The sequence below is a fragment of the Pteropus medius genome, unplaced genomic scaffold (genome assembly GCF_902729225.1).
Source record: "Pteropus medius unplaced genomic scaffold, Ma_sr-lr_union100, whole genome shotgun sequence".
Lineage (NCBI taxonomy): Eukaryota > Metazoa > Chordata > Mammalia > Chiroptera > Pteropodidae > Pteropus > Pteropus medius.
Window position 1 is genome coordinate 4,626,035 of NW_024351073.1, and position 18,784 is coordinate 4,644,818.

Sequence of the window (18,784 nt, forward strand, 5' to 3'; positions counted from 1 at the left end):
AAGGCTTTAAGTAGTATTTGCAAACTTCTTTATGTAGCTTTCATTTTGTTTTTAAAATCTAACATGAATAAGGATAAATTTAAAATGTAGATGTTACTCCCTTTTTAAGTACCATTAAAAATTGGATATTGATCAGCAGCAATTGTGGATATTAGAAGCCCTTGGACTGAAGGATATACTTATAGTCTAGGAAGATTGATTATTAATGGAAGAATCTATGGTCAGATACACATATCTTCAGGAAGTTCAAACAGGATTATATATAGATGCTGGCATCTGTCTCCACAAGAGTTATGCTATGGTGACTGATTAGTTAGCGTTCCAGTTTCCAGGAATTATTCACCTAATATCTTTCTCCTCCCCACCTCCCTTGCCCAAAATAACCAACCCCACAAATAGAGTGCGTATATATTTTAGAAATAATCATCAGTTTTAAAGGCAGTCATATCAGAGACTTGATATCATGATACATTTGCTTTTAAAGACTGTTGCATTATTGGTCTATTAGGTGAACATTGTGTCCTCAAAACTGTTTTGTTCTCTTTGCATGTGTTTTTTTAGTTGACGGTCAGCTTTAAATTTAGGTTTTGTATGAAATTTTCCAAGTTAGAGTCAATAATTTAAAATTTGAATATAAACTGCCATGTACAAATTAATTATATAATTCATATAAGTAGTCATTTATTATTGATTTGCTTTAAATTGTCATTAAACAGCCAGCATCCATGTTTCAAACCATGGAGTTACATTCCTGATGGAATCATGCCAATTTTCTGGAGGGTAGTATATTGGACGTCACAATTTTTGACATGGTAAGTGGTAGTGAAGGATAGAATTTTTTCAATTTGGGCTAAAGTAAAAAAAAAAAGTATTTTTTTCAGCAAACTTTCATTATTTTAGAACTTACTCAAGTGTTACTTATTTTTTTCCCTTATATCTATATTGTCTTCCTTTCTGCTTATTCAGGTCTCTCCCATCTTAAAAGAAAAGAAATGAAAAGAAACAAACAAGAAAAAGAAGATAGGAAAAATATTTTTTTTGTCCCCTCTAGTTACTGCTTTCTCTCTTGACCTTCCAGCCCCATTAGTATGTGAGACTGCTCTTCCTAAGGTCATCATTATACCCTGGTTTTCTTGCTATCTGCTTAGCCCAATCTTTTGGATTTCCTTCATGGGCTCCATTTCTGTGGCCCATTTCCTAAATGCTGGTGTTCCCTAGGGTCCCATGTTTGGTCAACATGTTTTCTGACTCTCTCTGCATAGGTTTAATTATAGCCATGGTTTCATTGAGCTGTGATGTATTCCAATTTTTTTCTCCATCCACTGTAGCTTTGTATTTCTGCTGTGCTCCAGACTCACATTTTATCTAGTCCCTACTGAGATCTTCAGGTATTCTGCAACTAAAGCAACCAAGCTCTTAAACTTCAAATAATCTGCAACTCAGGCAAATAAGCTCTAAAACTGGAAGTCTTGAACATTGCAACAGAAAATTCACGCAGCAGAGTAGTGCCCCCGTAAATTCATGTTCATTGAACTCAACTAGGTCCTCAACATTACCAGACTTTTCCTGCTTTGTTTCTGTAGGCTAATTGCTCTTCATTCTCTACAACATATCTTTCTAATCACTTCAAACCTCTGCTGTTCCCTCTGTGGCTCACTCTCGCGTTCTCTCCCTCTTGCGTTCTCTCCCTCCCTCCCTCTTTCTCATCCTAGAAACATTACCTTCTCACCTTAAACATCCTTACTTTCTACCTCACATTGAAAACAGAAGTCATCAGATGGTAGCTTTTTCTGCTTCTCACCAACAAACCTGTCTACCTACCATCCTTTCTTCTTTCCCCACCACGAATGAAAGAGTCACTCTTAAAATTAATCTCTGTTCCTGAAATATGGACCCATCCCCTTCGCTTCCTGTTACGTATATACTTACCTACATTTGTGCAATGCATGCACAATTCTCTCATCCTTTAACACACACACACACACACAGTTCTTGCAATTTATAGCCCTTTCTAGCTTTCCATATTCTACCTGAGTGATCTACTTCTCATCACATCTTAATTTTTTTTGAGACTTTTTTTATGGAAGTATAAATTAGTACAGAAAAGTGCACAGATTGCATTTAGTTTGGCTTTTTTTAGTGAATACACTCATATAACTAGCACTCAGATGATGATAATGAACATTATCAATGTCCCTGGAAGCTTCCCTCATAACCCTCTCCCAGCCATTACCCTCCCCAAAGGAACCACGATTCTGACTTTTTACTGCCACTGATTAGTTTTGCCTGTTTTTTAACTTTATAAACATGGAATTACACAATATGTACCTTTTTAGTCTCTTTTTTTTTTTTGGCGTATACATTTGGAAGATTCTTCTATGTTGTGTTATATGTATCAGTATTGTTTTCTGTTTCATTTCTGTAAAATATTTCACTTTATGAACACCATAGTTTATCCTACCCTGTCAGATTTCTTAAATGAATTGTCTGCATTTAGTGTCTCCATTTACTCACTGCTTACTCGTTCCTCAATCCATTGAACTCTGTTTTCTAACCCCACTTCTCTACTCCACTTTTGTTTTCTCTCTCCACTTTCAAACACTTTCTTCTGGTTTTTACTCAATACATACCCCTTAGTTATCTTCCATACATTTCTACTGTTCTATATCAGTCTCCTTTGCTGGCCTCTCCTCCCCTTGTTTCCTCTGCCTCTCCTTTAAAAATAAATATTTCTCAGAAGTCAGTCTCATTTCTTTCCTTCTCGTTCTATATATGCACCCTTCCAGATCTCATTCATCTACTGATGTTATTTCAGTACCATTGATATGATGATGACTCCCAATCTATCTGTATTTTTAAACCTCTCTCTTGAACTCTGAAGTTGGATAGTCAACTACTTCCTGTACAGCTCTTTTAGAATGTGTCTTAGGTACTTCAAAATCAATATGTTGACAACCAGTCTTCTCTCCTTCTGCTTTTTTACCATACCACCACCCCTTACCCTTTCCCAAATAGTTCAGTTTTGTTCCCCGTAAGTCCATTCTCCATGCAGAAGTCCTGTCAGTCTTTAGAAAACTAAATTTGATAGTCTCCATTCTTTTAAAAAAATAATGATTCCTCATTATTTTTTGGATGAATCCAAATTCTTCATAAAGGTTTTAAAGTCCTTCTTTTAGACTCATCATAAGTCACTCACACTGTTATATTCTCTGCTGGTCATTGCAGCTTTCCTAGGAATGTGCTTTGTTTCCCCCCAAATTTAATGTTACAAAATGTTCAATCTATTACAATTTATTTGTTATTAATAATCAAAATCATATTTGTTTGTGAAAAGAACTATACATTAAAATTGAGGTTCATGTATTTCTGGTATTTTGAGATTATACAGACATAACAAGTGTGTTTTTTAATCATATTTTTTCCAACTGTTTAGGATTCTTTTACCTTTTATGCAGTCGTATGCAAGATCAGGAGGGTTTTCCATAACTGGAAAGATTAAAACTGCACTGATTGAGAATGCAATCTATTATGGCACCTATTTGCTGATTTTTGGAGCATTTTTAATTTATGTAGCCGTAAACCCACATTTGCACTTAGAATGGTAAGAAAAATTGTCTTAACATTGCTTCTATGTATATTTCCATTTTTAAAAATTAATTTTTATCTCATATAGGTAAATAGACATTTCATTGAATCATATCAAGGTATAGTTTTATAGAGTCCCCCAAAAGAATATCTGAATAACACATATTACTAGGAAGGAAAATATGGAATAACATCTTTAAATGTAGCTATTAGACAAAAGACTAATGCTTTGTCTAATTGCTATATGTTAAAAGTATTAACCCTCATGATTTTTTATGGGCTTTCAAATTTTGTATATGACAAAATATCTAGTTTTCTTTTTCATGGGAACTTGCGAACTTTTTTCTTCTGACTAGTTTGAGGGCATATTTCTCTTTAATGTTAGATTTAGACATTGCAATAAAATGGAAGTCTGTATTGTACTTGTGATCTGTAATATATGTGAAGAGCTAGATCTGAAAAATTTAGGAATAGGATAATAGTGATAGTCCTCCCTGTTGCATTCCTGAGATTTTCATGGGTCTGCCTCAAAACAAGTTAAAATTTTTTTCAGGCTTTTCTTGGTTAATATTGAGTAAGAAAGCACCTAATGAAAAATATGTTTCCTTCAGGATAATTTTTCCCATGAACTGTCCTAGATTTTAATATTAACTATAATAGAAGCAGTGTTTCCTGTGTTAAAGTCTGTTTCTGCAGTCTAGTTTTTTCACATAAAATTTTAGCCATCCTTTATGGTGGTTGATATATGAAAAACCATTTGACACTAGTTTCATTTCACATTTTTGTGGGGAAATTTTACCTATCTGTTATCTGCTTATGTTTTTTTTTTTTCTCTTAGGAACCAGCTTCAGACAATTGGAATAGCTGCTGCAAATACATGGGGTCTGTTTCTTCTTGTGTTATTGTTAGGGTATGGTTTGGTAGAAATTCCTCGATCATACTGGAATGGAGCAAAAAGAGGTTATCTACTTATGAAAACTTATTTTAAGGCAGCCAAGTTGATGACAGAGAAAGCAGATGCGGAAGAGACTCTGGAAGATGTCATGGAGGTAAGCAAATTTAAAGCTTACAGTCAGTAGCACGTTGTGTGTGTCTCCTCTTGAATACACTGTTGATTTGTTGTTTTTGTCGTTAGCACATTGATGTGCTTTAGGCTGAAAATTTGGTAATGTGCAATCCTTAAGAATGTCTCATCCACTAGGATGACTTCATATTGGCAGCTCAGCTTTATGAGATGTCATCTCCATCATCTAACTGACAAAGATTTAGGGAGAATATATTCAACAGTGCAGGGTTATACTTGTTGTCTTTGGTTAACTTCTAGTAGTGCCCTCTTTTACTCTTTAAAGTCTCCTGGATTAGATGATAAATTATATGGTTACCTTGACATAGTGGAAGTGAAAATTAGCAATCAGAGGACACTTCTTCCTGAAAGCTTAACCCAAAGTAATCCCACCAAATCTGGAAACCTCTTTAGAGAACAATATTTAAGGGAATTTGTATCAGTAACTTTTGTTTCCTATCTGTAATCTTAATAAGGCATTTCATTTTACTCATAAAATGCAGGTGACTTGAACTAACTTCACAAAGTTGTTGAAAGTATAAATTTCAGTAATATACAACAAATTATAAAATTTTACTGTTGAATAATTATTTGGTTATTGATTTAAAAAGCAATTGTTGTAGTCTCCTCACATTTTACTCTTCTGGGAAAAAACCATTCTAATGATGTTACTCACTCTCTAACTTAAAACCTGATGTTGAAGGTTTTTCATTTATGTTAGAATAAACTCCAAAATGTTTTAATGTGGCCTATCGAAAAACAGTTTGCCTCATGTTTAGCTCTCCATCTTTATCTCTAGCCACTGTCTTCCTCATACTGGTCACCTTTGGTTCCTCACACTTTTTAATGGTGATAATAGCAAACAAGTATATAGACTTACTTATTTACTAGTGACTTTCTAAGAACTTTACATATATTAATATATTATCATAACAGCCTTAGGAAGGATTCTTTAAATCCTCATTTTACAAATGAAAAAAAAAACAAGGCACAGGTTAAGTTTCTCATATTCACACAACTAGTAAGCGATAGAGCTGGGTAGTCTGACTTTAGTTCATGCTTTAACAGGGATTGGCAAACTTTCTGTTAAAGACCAGCTAGTAAATATTTTAGGCTTTGTATGCCACATGGTCTTTGTTGTGACCCCTCTGTCACTGTAGCATGAAAGCAGTCATAGACAGTATATAAATGAATGAGCAAGGACATGTTCCAAACAAGGACATATGGCTAGATTTGATCTGGTGAGCCAACCCCTACTATAACCATTACATTCATTGCTTCTCTTTTCTGTCTTAGAGCATGTGATTCCCAAACTCGGAATGCTCTTTTCTCCACTCTCTTTAGCTAATTCCTATTTTATTTTCAAGTCTCAACATAAGTGGAGAATTCTTCTGTATTAGTTTCCTAGTGCTGCCATAACAAAGTACCACAAACTGGGTGGTTTAGACAACAGAAATGTGTTGTCTCACAGTCCTCTAGGCTAAAAGTCCAAGATCAAGATGTCAGCAGGGTTGGTTCCTTCAAAGAACTACAGGGAAAATCTCTACCATGACTCTCAACTTCTGGTGGTTTGCCAGCAGTTTTCAGTGTTCCTTGGCTTGTTAGATCTCTCCCTTCATATTCACATGGTATTCTCCCCGTGTGCCTATCTGTGTCCAAATTTCCCCTTTTCATAAGGACACAGTCTTATTAGTTTAGGGGCCCACCCTACTCCAGTATGACCTTATCTTATTTTAACTAATTATATTTTTAATAGTCCTATTTTCAAATAAGATCACATTTTGAAGTACTGGGGTTTGGGACTCCCAACATATGAATTTTGGAGGAGACACAATTTAACCCATAACACCTTCCCTGGTCTTCCAGACTCATAGACACTTGGCAACCATTTTTAAGTGAGTAAATAAATGAACAAAAGAATGTGTACTGTGATTGAAAATTTTTATGTTGACTTTTCAGCATTTATTCCCTATGACATGTAAGAACTGTAGCAGAAAACATTGATTCAAAATGCAGGAGTATATCTCATATAAATAGTAATCTATTACATTTCCTCAGGTAGATGATGGATATTATTACATTTTTCAAAAGAAGATAATTCATATTTGATAACTTTTATATTTGAAAATTTGAATTTTTTTTTTTACGTAATAGTCTACATTTTTATCTTGATTTTTACTTTAGTGAGATAGTCCTAGTGTTTCTCCATTAAGTGTGATAAGGACCTTTTTTTAAAGTTTTTTTTTTTTATTAAATTTATTGGGGTGACATTGGATAATAAAATTATATAGGTTTCAAGTGTACAATTCAATAATACATCATCTGTATATTACATTGTGTGTTTACCACCCAAAGTCAAATCTGCCATCATCATATATTTGACCTCCTTTATCCTTATCTACCTCCCCCACCCCTTTTCCTTTGGTAATCACTAAACTGTTGTCTGTGTCTGTGAGATTTTTTTTGTTTGTCTTGTTCATTTGTTACTTTCAGTTTTATATCCCACATATGAGTCAAATCATATGATTCTCAACGTTTCCTGCCTGACTTATTTCATTTAGCATGATAATCTCAAGATCTATCCATGTTGTTACAAATGGCAGTATTTCATCTTATGACTAATATTTCATTGTATGTATGTACCACATCTTCTTTATCTAATCATCTATCAAGAATTTTTTTGAAAAAATATTTGAAAATTTCTATTTGATAATAAAATAATTAAAAGAAGATAATTTAAATTGATAGCGTTCCCCTCAAAAGTTGGTATCAAATTTAATCATTTTAGATTTGAGGAATGTGGATTTCACCAGCTCATTCAATATTCCTTCAACAAATGTAAATCCAATTTATTACTTAAGGTCTGGATTTTGCTGGGAGGAGTCTTCATTGTCTGCGTAAAGATAGATTTGTTTTTGTTGTTGTTGTGAGTAAGAGGCCTCTACTTAGGAATAGAATGTGGAAAATTAGGATTGGCATTGATGCTTTCTTTGCTATTTTAGTATAGATTTAAGTTGTGAGAGATTTAAAAAGTTTTAGCTAGGAGAAAATTTTCCATGTAAATAAGAAACCACTTTTTTTTATTGAATATATTTGATATGTAACATCATGTAAATTTAAGGTATATAAAATGTTAATTTGATACATTTATATATTGTAAGAAACTGTTCTTCTTAATGGATGTTTTGAAAATAGCAACAGGTCCACATAGATAGCAGAACTCCAGCCCCTTCTCCTGCCCTTTAAAAATGTATAATTTTTCAGGTATGAATTTTTTTGTCTGTGTATTTCAAGGAAACTTGGGATCTTTTCTGGTTTTCTGAATATCTGAAAATTAATAAACTTAAAAAGAAAATTTTTTCATTATTTAATATTTTGTCTTCTTCTCATGTTAAGTGCTATGCAGAACTGGCCATTCGGATACTAACTACCTGGAGTGGAGAACTGTGCAGTCCTTTATAGTTTAGGGTAAATGTGATGTGAATTATACAAAGGAGATGCCCTAGTATAGAGAGATTTCAGTTATGAATAGAGATCAGAGGAAGAGGTGAAATATGACCTGAGTCTTGAAGGATGGGTGAATTTTTTATAACTGGCAGCATTCCAGTCAGATATCAGGTGGTTTTTAAATCAGATTAACTGAGTATAAAGTTTATGTTGGAAAGATAAAACTTGTGAGGTTTGAAAGATAGGTTGTAGACAGAAAGTAGGGCCTTGAATGTCAGACTGAAAAGTCCAGACTATATTCAAAAGCAGTGAGGAATCATTGACACCTTGCAAGCAGGGAAGTGACATGATTCTGTGGTGTAGGATGATCAGTCTGATGGAGGTGTGCAGAATAAAGCATGGAGCAAAAATATGAATAATTTACTTTGAGAGAAAACTTAAACTACATGGGCTTTGAATACATCTTTTAAAAGACCACAAAGTTTAATCACCTTTTTTGGCGGGGAGAGGAGTGGTAGTTAATTATTATATTTTTCAACTCTCCGTAGAATCTTCCAAATGCAATTTTATAAAGACCAGTTTAGTGTGTTTATGCTTCTCTCTGAAGTGAATGTTTACATCCGTGTATCTATTACTTTTCTTTGAAGCATGAGTAAAACTTATAAGCCATCAGACCATTCAAAAGATATCTGCTAGATGGCCTAAGAAATCACCTCTACCTTTTGTCATTTTTCGAGGTAGAGGAATTTGGAGAGGGACAATCAGCCATTTATTTCTACTGAAAATTGCCAATTAGCCCAATTTGATGGATGTTGTCTGGCCTGCCTAGTAAATTGATTAGGCACAGTAATGACAGAGCTCAAAATTATGTTTTATATGAAGAAAATAAGCTAATATTTCAAATACTTTCCACACTTTATAAAAATTAGGAACTTTTAAAGGAAACTTAATTTTAATACAAATATAGCAAATATCAATAGTTAACTGTTTCAGTACTAATTTTGGTTTAATATGGCTAAAGAATGTAAAGGAAAAATATGATATTTCATATATAGTATATAACCAGACTGTACAGTTCATATTCAAAGTTGTGCTGGCAAGCCAATAAAACTTTAAGGCAGCTTAGTAATGGAAAATTGTAATGTTTCAAGCACCTTTGAAAACCCCAATTCTTACCTTGTTACTCCATGGTTAGGCCTCACTCAGTGATCACAGAATAGACTTCATAAGGACTTTTGGATGCTGTGCTCTTACTCCTTCAGCCTGGGCAAGTACTTCTCAGGCCCTTACTCTTTTCCCTCTGCTCACGCTGGACTTCTTTTAGTTCCTCGAAAGTCCTTGTTCACTTCTGCTTGAAGGCCTTTGTACATGCTGTCCCTCTAACTGGAATATTCTTGTCCCTTCCTTTGATGGACTGACCCCTCATGTTTATCTCATATTCTATAATCAGTTCATCATGAAGTCTCCCACACTAAATTATATAGCAGTTTCCTCACCATTTCTCTCTGAATAATGTATTTTTCTCATTAAGCTAATAAGCTCCTTCATAGGAGCAATGTCTTTTGGTACAGATTATTCATAGGGTCTGCATATTTACAGTTTTGATGGATATTGCTAAATTACCTCCACATTTTACTGTTGTCTGTGGGGACGTGTTTCCCCACAGTCTTACCTCATTACATAATACCAATTTTTTATAATTTTGTAAGAATTGTTCTCAATTTGTAATTGTTTTTAGCCAGCTTGAATATCTTTTCAGACATTTATTGGCCAGTTGTATTTCTTCTGTGTTTTTCCATTTTCTTGTTGACTTGCAAGAGCGCTCCATATATTAAGGGTAATGATTTTTTGTAATATAAGTTACACATATTTTTTCATAACTTTGTCTATATGCCAGATGGTTTCCCGGCCTCCAGTTTTGTATACCCTAAGGCCATTCTCTACCCTATAATCAGAATTTTTTTTTTTTAATATTCTGGTCAGTTCTGCCTTGCTTCCCAGCCTTTGAACATGTCATTTATTTTGTCTAGAACAGTGGTTCCAACATTTAAAAAATTTCATTAATATTATAGAATATTGATTCTTTTAGAACTACTGCTTCTCACGATTCTTCTCCCTAACCTCTTTATACCTTTCGTACTCATGCAATAGCTTATTTAATTGTTTCATCACTAGACACTAATCTTAGAGACCTATAACATCATGTCTTCCCACCCTACCCTCTAGTATGGATTGTGGTGACCTTACACATAGCACAGTGCTGGCCTGTAGCATGCTTTTAATAAACATATGGAATGACTCCTTAGTTCTGATTTCTGTGGAGTATTCTTTCATTGGAAAGGAGCAGGTGCTTTGTGACATTGGTAACCTGTTCTGCTTCTTCTGGTTTCTTCACTGTATTTTAGGTTATGAGATAATTCAGCTTGATGAGCAAAGTAAAGGAACACAGTCCTTTTCTTTTAGGATCACAAAGTTTGTCTGATCCTTCATGACTTTTTTATGATGCTATTCATCCTTGTGTACCAAGTAAGCAAGTGATAAAGGAGTAAATCTAGGGTATAGATATAGCTATTATATAACTTTGTACATATTTTACTTGTGTTCATGAGAACTTTTATTCAATAAATGATACTTCATGTATATGCTAAGTAATTTGGGTTGAAATTAAACTCGTGAGAATATATGTATACAGTACCTAGAACATTCTCATTTGAAATATCTGATCTATAGAAGTGGAAATATTTTCATTTCTATTACTGTTTTTATAGGAGGTTCGTAAAGTGAATGAAAGCATCAAGTATAACCACCCACTGAGAAAATGTGTTGACACAATACTTAAAAAGGTAATTAAATCATATTCTCACATATTTTCCTTCAAAATATAAATTTCTATAATATTATTATGAAAGCATTAGAAAAATATGAGAACAGCCTGTGACTAAAGTCTTCTCAACTTCTTTCCATTTTTATGGACATATTGACCATAAACCGATAGTAATATGTGCATAGAATTTGTTCCTTTGTTATTACAAGTTTAATATTGATTGTTGGCAATATTTTTCATTGAAGTGTGGGTATAGAAGTTATATTAAGTAATGTATAGTGATTGCCATGACACAATGATGGAGATGGACCTTTACAGTTTGTAAAAGTGTCATTAAAGTGGTCAGGAAAGGCATATATCCTATAAGAAAATAAACGAGGGTCTTAATCTATTTCAGTCAGCTTCCTACATGTCATTTAATCGTAAAATGAATGACATTATGAGATATATAACATATTTGATAAGAAGCCATACAATTAAGGTTTTGATGTACTGTTATTGAATTAGGAATATTCATATATTTCTAAAAATGATTATTCCAAAAATAAGTTCTCCAGTTGTCTTTTCTGCAACTGTGGAACCACTGAACTATCTTTTCCTATATTTTAAATCTTTTTATGTTGACTATTAGCTAGTGTTCCTTTTGGCTAAGATGATAGTCATGAGAATCAATTCTCTAATCATTGATCTCACATTTACTACCTTTCGAGACCTATTCAAGGAAGTTAACTAACTTGCCCAATTTCGTATAGATAAGAAATGATTAATAGTAGGGCAGATGATTCTAAATCATGTATTTGTTTCTCTGTACTATCCTTTTCAAAAATTCAACAACTTGTATTTGTTATGATTCTTTATCATTATTTAGCTAGGAAAATAACTGACAATTTTTATCAGGCAGGTGCTTACCTAGAATAATCTGCTCAAAAACTAGTTAGTTGCTTCATGTAGGTAAGCTCCCTCACTACCTGGCTTGAGCTAGTATATCTGAGTACAAAGACTAATATTAATAGGGGGAAGAAGAAACTCAATGCATCTTTTAAAACATTTTCAAAAACTGTCAGCAAGTAAAATTCCAACTATTTAGAGATGATGATAATGGAAGATATTTTTGAGAAAATTAGAACTGTCCAAGTATATAAGATTTTTAATAAAAATAAAGTTTTTATATTTTTGCAAATAAGATTTTTAAAAACCTACTTGTTCCTTTTAGTGCCCTACAGAGTATCAGGAAAAAATGGGTAGGAACATGGATGATTATGAAGATTTCGATGAAAAGCGTAATACCTACCCAAGTGAAAAAAGTTTGGTGAAACTACATAAACAGGTAATTATTAGTTATAGCTAATTTACTTACTGATGTTTTAATTAGAAGTATAATTACTTTCTACAAAAAATAAATTCTGAGTGAAATGTTTTAACTTTATGTTTCTTGACATGGGCATTATAGGCATTTGGGGAGGGAGAATTATTCACTGAACATAACTGTTACATATACTACAGAATATTAACATCCTTGGCCCCACTCAGCCAATGCCACTAGCACTTCCCCATTGTTGTGACAACCAAAACATGCTCCTTAGTGGGGAGTTGAACTACTGTTGGATCAGAACACTGACACATATACCTCTTGTTCTCTTTTTTAGGTTATTTATTCAGTTCAGAGGCACCGTCGAACTCAAGTACAATGGCAAATTCTTTTGGAACAAGCATTTTATCTAGAAGATGTAGCAAAAAATGAAACTAGTGCTACTCATCAGTTTGTTCACACCTTTCAATCTCCAGAGCCAGAAAATAGATTTATCCAATATTTTTATAATCCTACAGTTGGTATGTAATTTGATATACATTTCGAAGTTTAATGATAATTTTTCTGAAGGATGCAGAGTTGAATTGTATTTGTTTATTTAATTTATATTATTTGGTAATATTATGTATCTAATAAACTCCTCCCCCTCAAAATTATTTTACTTGTCATATAACATATATTAGTTTCCACTGTTACTTCACAGATAATCAAAATTCTATGCAAAAATATATGCAATATGTTAAGCATATTTTGTATACCTAATATATACTTAAAATAATTAGAATTTTAAGTAATTTTATATCACAAGCTTGGGTCTCTCCTTCAGTCTTGACATACTACTAAAATATTTCCTCAAGAAGTCTTATTTATTCACATTTATTAATCTTATTTACAAAACCTACACTCATAATTATTCTGTTCTCCTTTATGATTATTTGACACTTTCTTCAGTGTTATTCAAATTTAATATAAAGAAATTAATAAAAATATCAGTGTCACAGTATTAAAACTTATGTTTACCTCATGTATGCAAATAAATGGTTCTGTTCACTTGATTCTCTTTTTCATGTTTGGTCTTGAGTATGAAGATATAATGGTCATAACAAATATCAGAAAACTTCTTCAATGAAGATCTTTTCTAATTAAATGAGGGAATTATGTGACACCTGTTTTCATGTGTGCTATGTTTCGGCGGGCACTTGGTGTAATTAAACAAAAAAGAAAAATTTCTGCCTTTGTGGAGTGAAAAACAGACAGCATACACATAAAAGTATAAGTAAGATGCTGAGTAGGTAGTTGGCTTTAGAAATTGGAGTTCAGAGGAGAAATCTGGTCTGCAGATATAAATTAGGGTGTCATCAATGGATGGGTGGACCATGGGCCAGGACAAAATCAATAAATGATTGGGATGGAGAAGAGATAATCTGAAGACCAAGCCAGAGACAGTCCAGAATTTAACCATCAGATTGATGAGGAGGAACCAGCAGAACAGACTAGAAAAGGAATGGCCAGTGAAATAGGAAAACCAGGACAATTAAGTGTTTTGAGGAAAAGGGTATATAAAGTACCTTTCCAAATGTTGCAGGTAGGTTGATTATCATGAATATTAAGACTTGACATTGGCTTTCAGAGAAGTGAGGGTGGAGTAAAGGTAAAAATATCTAGAGTTTAAAAGAAATAAGAAGGAGAGCAGGTAGAAGCATTAAGAATAGACATCTCTCAAAATATTTTCCTTATTAAAGGGAATAGAGACAAGAGGTAGTAGGAGGATGGCAAAGTCGAGAAATTATAGCAAGTCATGTACAAATGATATCTTAGAGGAAATTTGATGAGATAGAAGAAAATGGCTGGGACAGTGTTCGTATATAGGAGAGATGAAATGGGAAATAGTGAACAGTGACAAGAAAGACCTTAGATTAGGAGATAAGGCCCAAATGTACTTGAGCAGGTGAGAAGATGTAGTAGAAATTTGGGGAGCTTCTATTTTCTCAATGAAGTGCTGAGAGTAAGTATAAAGGAAGAGATTTTGGAGATTCGAAGAAAGAAAAGTTGCAAAATAGTTGCTTAGGAGATTAGTCGCATGGGAGAAAATTAGTGGATTATAGTAGGCTAGGTAGGCAGTGCTCAGAGACCACTTGAAGCTAGTGATTAAGAATTTCAAGTGAGACGAGTCAACAAGTTGTGTGTCTTCTGAAATTTACAGTTCGTGGGTGCAGACTCGGGGTAGCCAAGGAGTTGTTAGCCATGGTGTGGTTCAGTTTAGCCAAGTACAGGGAATCAAGAGGAAGCAAAAGAATTGGGATGTTGAAGAGTGATTATTCACAAAGTCCATTGAATCTGAGCTGGTAAAGAAAGGACATCAGGGTGTTAAGTGGCAATAAAAAAGAAGCAGAATAAATGGATTGTTGGTCCAGGTAGAGGTAGTCAGTAGAGTTGGAATACTAGATGAAGGTGTTGCTAGATGAGATTATAAGTAAGGATTGAGATTATGAGTAAGGGTTGGAGTTATTGGCGATAGAAGGTTTAGGGAATGAGCAGTTGAGATAGGATGGAGGACAGAATCATTGGAGGAGAGGAGGGCTAGGAAATGGAAGACCAGAGTTTTGAAAGGAGTATCAGGAATTAATTATGCTGACAGTGTAATTGAAAAGATTTAGAGTGAGCCAGAAGCTTAACTCAGCAATGAATGAAGTGAAATACAGCCTTTTCAATTTTGTGAGCTTGCTTCTTCTTTTTTTTTACTTCTATTTTTACCTCAAGTCAGACTTAACAAAAATTTGCCAGAATAGTATAAAGAATTCCCATATACCCTTCTCCCAGATTCTCCAAATGTTAACATTTTACCATATTCATTTTCTTTACCTTTCTCTCTGTGTATATATTTTTCCTTAATCTTTTCAAAATTGAATCCAAATGTGATGCCTCTTTACTCCTGTTTCAGTGTGTATTTTCTAAAAATAGAGACATTTTGTTACATAACCAACTGCGATGATCAAAATCAGGAAATTAGCATCAATACAATCTGTTATCTACAGACCTTATTCAGATGCTAATTGTCTCAATAATATTCTTTATAAAAAATCCCAGATCACATATTTTATTCAACTGTCATGTACCCTTAGTCTCCTTTAATCTGGAATAATTTCTAAGTTTCCATTTGTGTTTTATGACATAGATGTTTTTGGAGGGTACAGGCCAGTTTTTTTTTTGTTTTTTTGTTTTGTTTTGTTTTGAGTGTCCTTGAATTTGAGTTGATATTTTCTCATAATTAGAAATACTGTAGCAGTGATGTTGTGTTCTCATTGCATCATAGCAGGAGGTACATGGTATGTTTGTCCCATTACTGGTGATCGTTTGGTTAGGATGGTGTCTCCCTGGTTCCTTTACTGTAAAATTACTATTTTTCTCTTTGCAATTACATATCTTGTATGGAGATATTTTGAAGCAATGTAAATACACTGTTATTCCTTTATGGTTTTCCCTAATCATTTTTTTTTCTTTTATCTTCCAGAATGGTACTGGGAATGTCTTTTGCGACCATGGTTTCATAGAATACTTGCTGTGGTTTTGTCCATCTTCTCTGTGATTGTTGTGTGGTCAGAGTGCACATTCTTTAGCACTACACCTGTCTTATCCCTTTTTGCAGTCTTTATACAGCTGGCTGAAAAAACATACAATTATATTTATATTGAGGTCAGTTTATTTTATATCTGTCATAAATAAATGTCAGTTCATAGTATAATTCTTAACTGCTGCACCTTTTCTCCATATATTTCTTCTAGTAATAATGAAAGCAGTGAAGTTTCTCACAGTGTTATTATTCATACTTCCAAAAATGAGCCTTATCAATTTACCCAGACCATACAAACTAAGAACTGTATTTAAGGAGAGACAAGAAGATGCAAAATAGTGCAAAATACTTTTATGAGAATTCTTTGATCCTCTTTGTGCCAGGGAAGCTACCTAACTTATAGTCTTCATATGAAGAGTTGCCAAGGGAATGAGAGAATAGACTCACTTCAGGAGGTAGATTTGCAATTTAGGGATCAGATGTAGAACTGATTGAAGTGTAGATTTTTTTCGTAATTTCATTATCTTAAATGTTTAAAAAAATTCCTACTCTAAATTTTAGAATGTCAATAAACGTTAGCTGGAAATAAAGGATAATGTTCGTGATAATACATAAAGTAGTAAAACTATTGTCTATTTTTTAAAATTTATTTATTTAAATTAGTTTCAAGTACTGTAGTACATTGGTTAGACATCTATATAGTTCATAAAACGATCCCCCAATTGCTCCCTCCTTCCCCTGATCCTCCACCTAGCCATCATATTAATGCTAACTGCATTCCCTATGCTGAGCTCCCCATCTCTGTGACCAACTCTCAACTACTGATTTGTACTTCTTTAACCCTTCACCCCATTCCTCCGTTCCCAGCCCCCCTCCCCTCTGGCCATCACCAAATTGTCCATTATATAAAATCCGTTAGTGTTAATCTACTTTGTTTTTGTTTTTTCAGATTGCTTGCTTCCTTTCCATCTTCTTCCTAAGTATCTGTGTTTATTCTACTGTGTTCAGGATTCGTGTATTTAACTATTATTACTTGGCTTCACATCACCAGACCGATGCTTACAGCCTTCTTTTCAGTGGCATGTAAGTAGATTGTGTTTAGAAGCAAGGGAAATATCTCCATTGTATGTATCCTTATGGATTTCGCTTTCATTTCTTGTTTGTGGGTCTTCCACCAACACCTGTATTTCCCTGGGCTAATCGATTGGGTTTAAATATTAATTAGTTTTTTGTTGCTTGCTAGATAAATCCTGCTTGAAGTTTTGGGTTAAAATACCTATGCTAGATTAGGAAGGAAAAGAAGGATGTAGCCTGGATTTACCAATTAGAGATTTAATAAATAGGTTAGTGAAAATAGGAACATTTGAGAGTGAGAGACTAAGTGAGATCTAGAGGGTATTCCAAGATTCAGTGGCCTCAAACTGAATTGTAGAAGACTGAGGAAGCCAAAAGGAGTAATTTTTACTAAGAGCTTTAGCAAGAGTTTTGAGAGATGGCTCCAGCTTTGGCTAGGTTATACAATCGATTATTTGTCCATATTGTTAAATTAGTCATATTAGATATTTATAAAAGCTGGACTTAGAGAGGGTCACAAAAGAATCACTATATGAAATATCTCTAAGACTTTTTTTTTTTTTTTACCTTTTTTTCCCAAATAGTTATAGACTCACAAGAATTTGCAAATACAATACAGAGTCCTATTAACCTTCACCCAGCTAGCTTCCCCCAATGGAGACATTTTATATAGCTCTTGTACAATATCAAAACCAGGAAATTTACATTGATACGTTACTATTGACTACAGACCTTATTTAATTCTCACTTTTTTTTATCCTTTATTTCTGTGTGTGTCTGTCTAGATTCCTATAATGACCACCACAATCAAGACACACAGCTGTCCTAGCACCACAAAAGCATTCCTCATATTACCTCTGTATTCACACCCGCCTTTCATTTTCTTCTTCCCCTTTTCTTCAACTCTGTAGATCTGTAAGATTCTCTCTTTATCTGGACAAAACTGAGCTCTAACAATTCTTTATACCTCTAGTTATCAGAGTGTTATACTTTGATGATAAAACTTCAGATCTTTTATGTAACGAGGGCAATTCCCCTTGAGAATGTTACCATCCTTGTCGTGCTGCTGAGACAGATTGCACAGATGGTAGACTTGAAAGAGGTACCATAGAAAGGCATTTCACAAATTCTTGGGATAAAGCAGTGGTAACCACCAAAGCAGGCAGCCTGAGACTGGAGTTTTGCCTTGTAGATGTTGATGCTTTTAAGAAAGATGTGATTAATAGGATTTTCAGAAAGTCACCCAAGTAATAAGGGAGGTTCACATTAATAATTCAAAATACATATAATACAGATAGGTGAAAATAATAGTTACAATGATGTGAAATGTTCCTGATTAATTTCAATATAATATAAAATGTATTTTGCTGCTTTATTTTTTATATATTCTGTTTATAAATGCTTATTGCAGGTTATTTTGCCGTTTGACTCCTCCTTTATGTCTTAATTTCTTGGGTTTGACACATATGGATTCATCCATCTCTCACCGGAATACACAGCCAACTGCTTATACATCTGTAAGTATGGTCAGAAAACAGAGTTCTTTAGATTCATTGTCTATGTGGGATGTTATTATTGTGAAATTTCTTTTAACACAGAAAAGTTCTATTGCATTGAATCTTTTTTTTTTCTATATATATAGTTTTATATATATTGAATCTTTTTTTTTAATAACCAAAACTTTCTTTTAAAGGTTGTATGTGTAATTACTAATGACTAGACAAAAGTGACTTTGCTTTCTTTTATTATAAAAAAAGGTTTTTTGTTCACATAGGTGATCCAGTTGAATAGCATCAATAGACCTGACTTATACTAATACTAACTTTTATATCTGTAGTCAATGTATATAATTTTCAGTAGTATTTATAAAATATTAATTTTCTTTAAGAGAAAACCTTAGTAAATAAACAG

The 18,784-nt window shown here is 33.5% G+C and overlaps 1 protein-coding gene across 9 annotated transcripts in view; it reads left to right on the forward strand.

Annotated features, from left to right (window-relative positions):
- The window catches only part of LMBRD2 (LMBR1 domain containing 2), a 50,976-nt gene that overhangs the window by 8,982 nt on the left and 23,210 nt on the right, over positions 1 to 18,784 (forward strand). For all 9 annotated transcript variants that reach the window (XR_005648630.1, XM_039842652.1, XM_039842653.1 and 6 more), the window contains 9 exons: positions 717 to 812; positions 3,434 to 3,601; positions 4,424 to 4,634; positions 10,864 to 10,938; positions 12,133 to 12,246; positions 12,566 to 12,749; positions 15,740 to 15,921; positions 16,749 to 16,882; positions 18,285 to 18,390. Coding sequence is in view for 8 of the 9 variants with exons in the window: in XM_039842652.1 (XP_039698586.1) it covers positions 717 to 812; positions 3,434 to 3,601; positions 4,424 to 4,634; positions 10,864 to 10,938; positions 12,133 to 12,246; positions 12,566 to 12,749; positions 15,740 to 15,921; positions 16,749 to 16,882; positions 18,285 to 18,390 (1,270 nt within the window). In the remaining variant the exon portion in view is untranslated. The remainder of the gene's footprint in view (positions 1 to 716; positions 813 to 3,433; positions 3,602 to 4,423; positions 4,635 to 10,863; positions 10,939 to 12,132; positions 12,247 to 12,565; positions 12,750 to 15,739; positions 15,922 to 16,748; positions 16,883 to 18,284; positions 18,391 to 18,784) is intronic.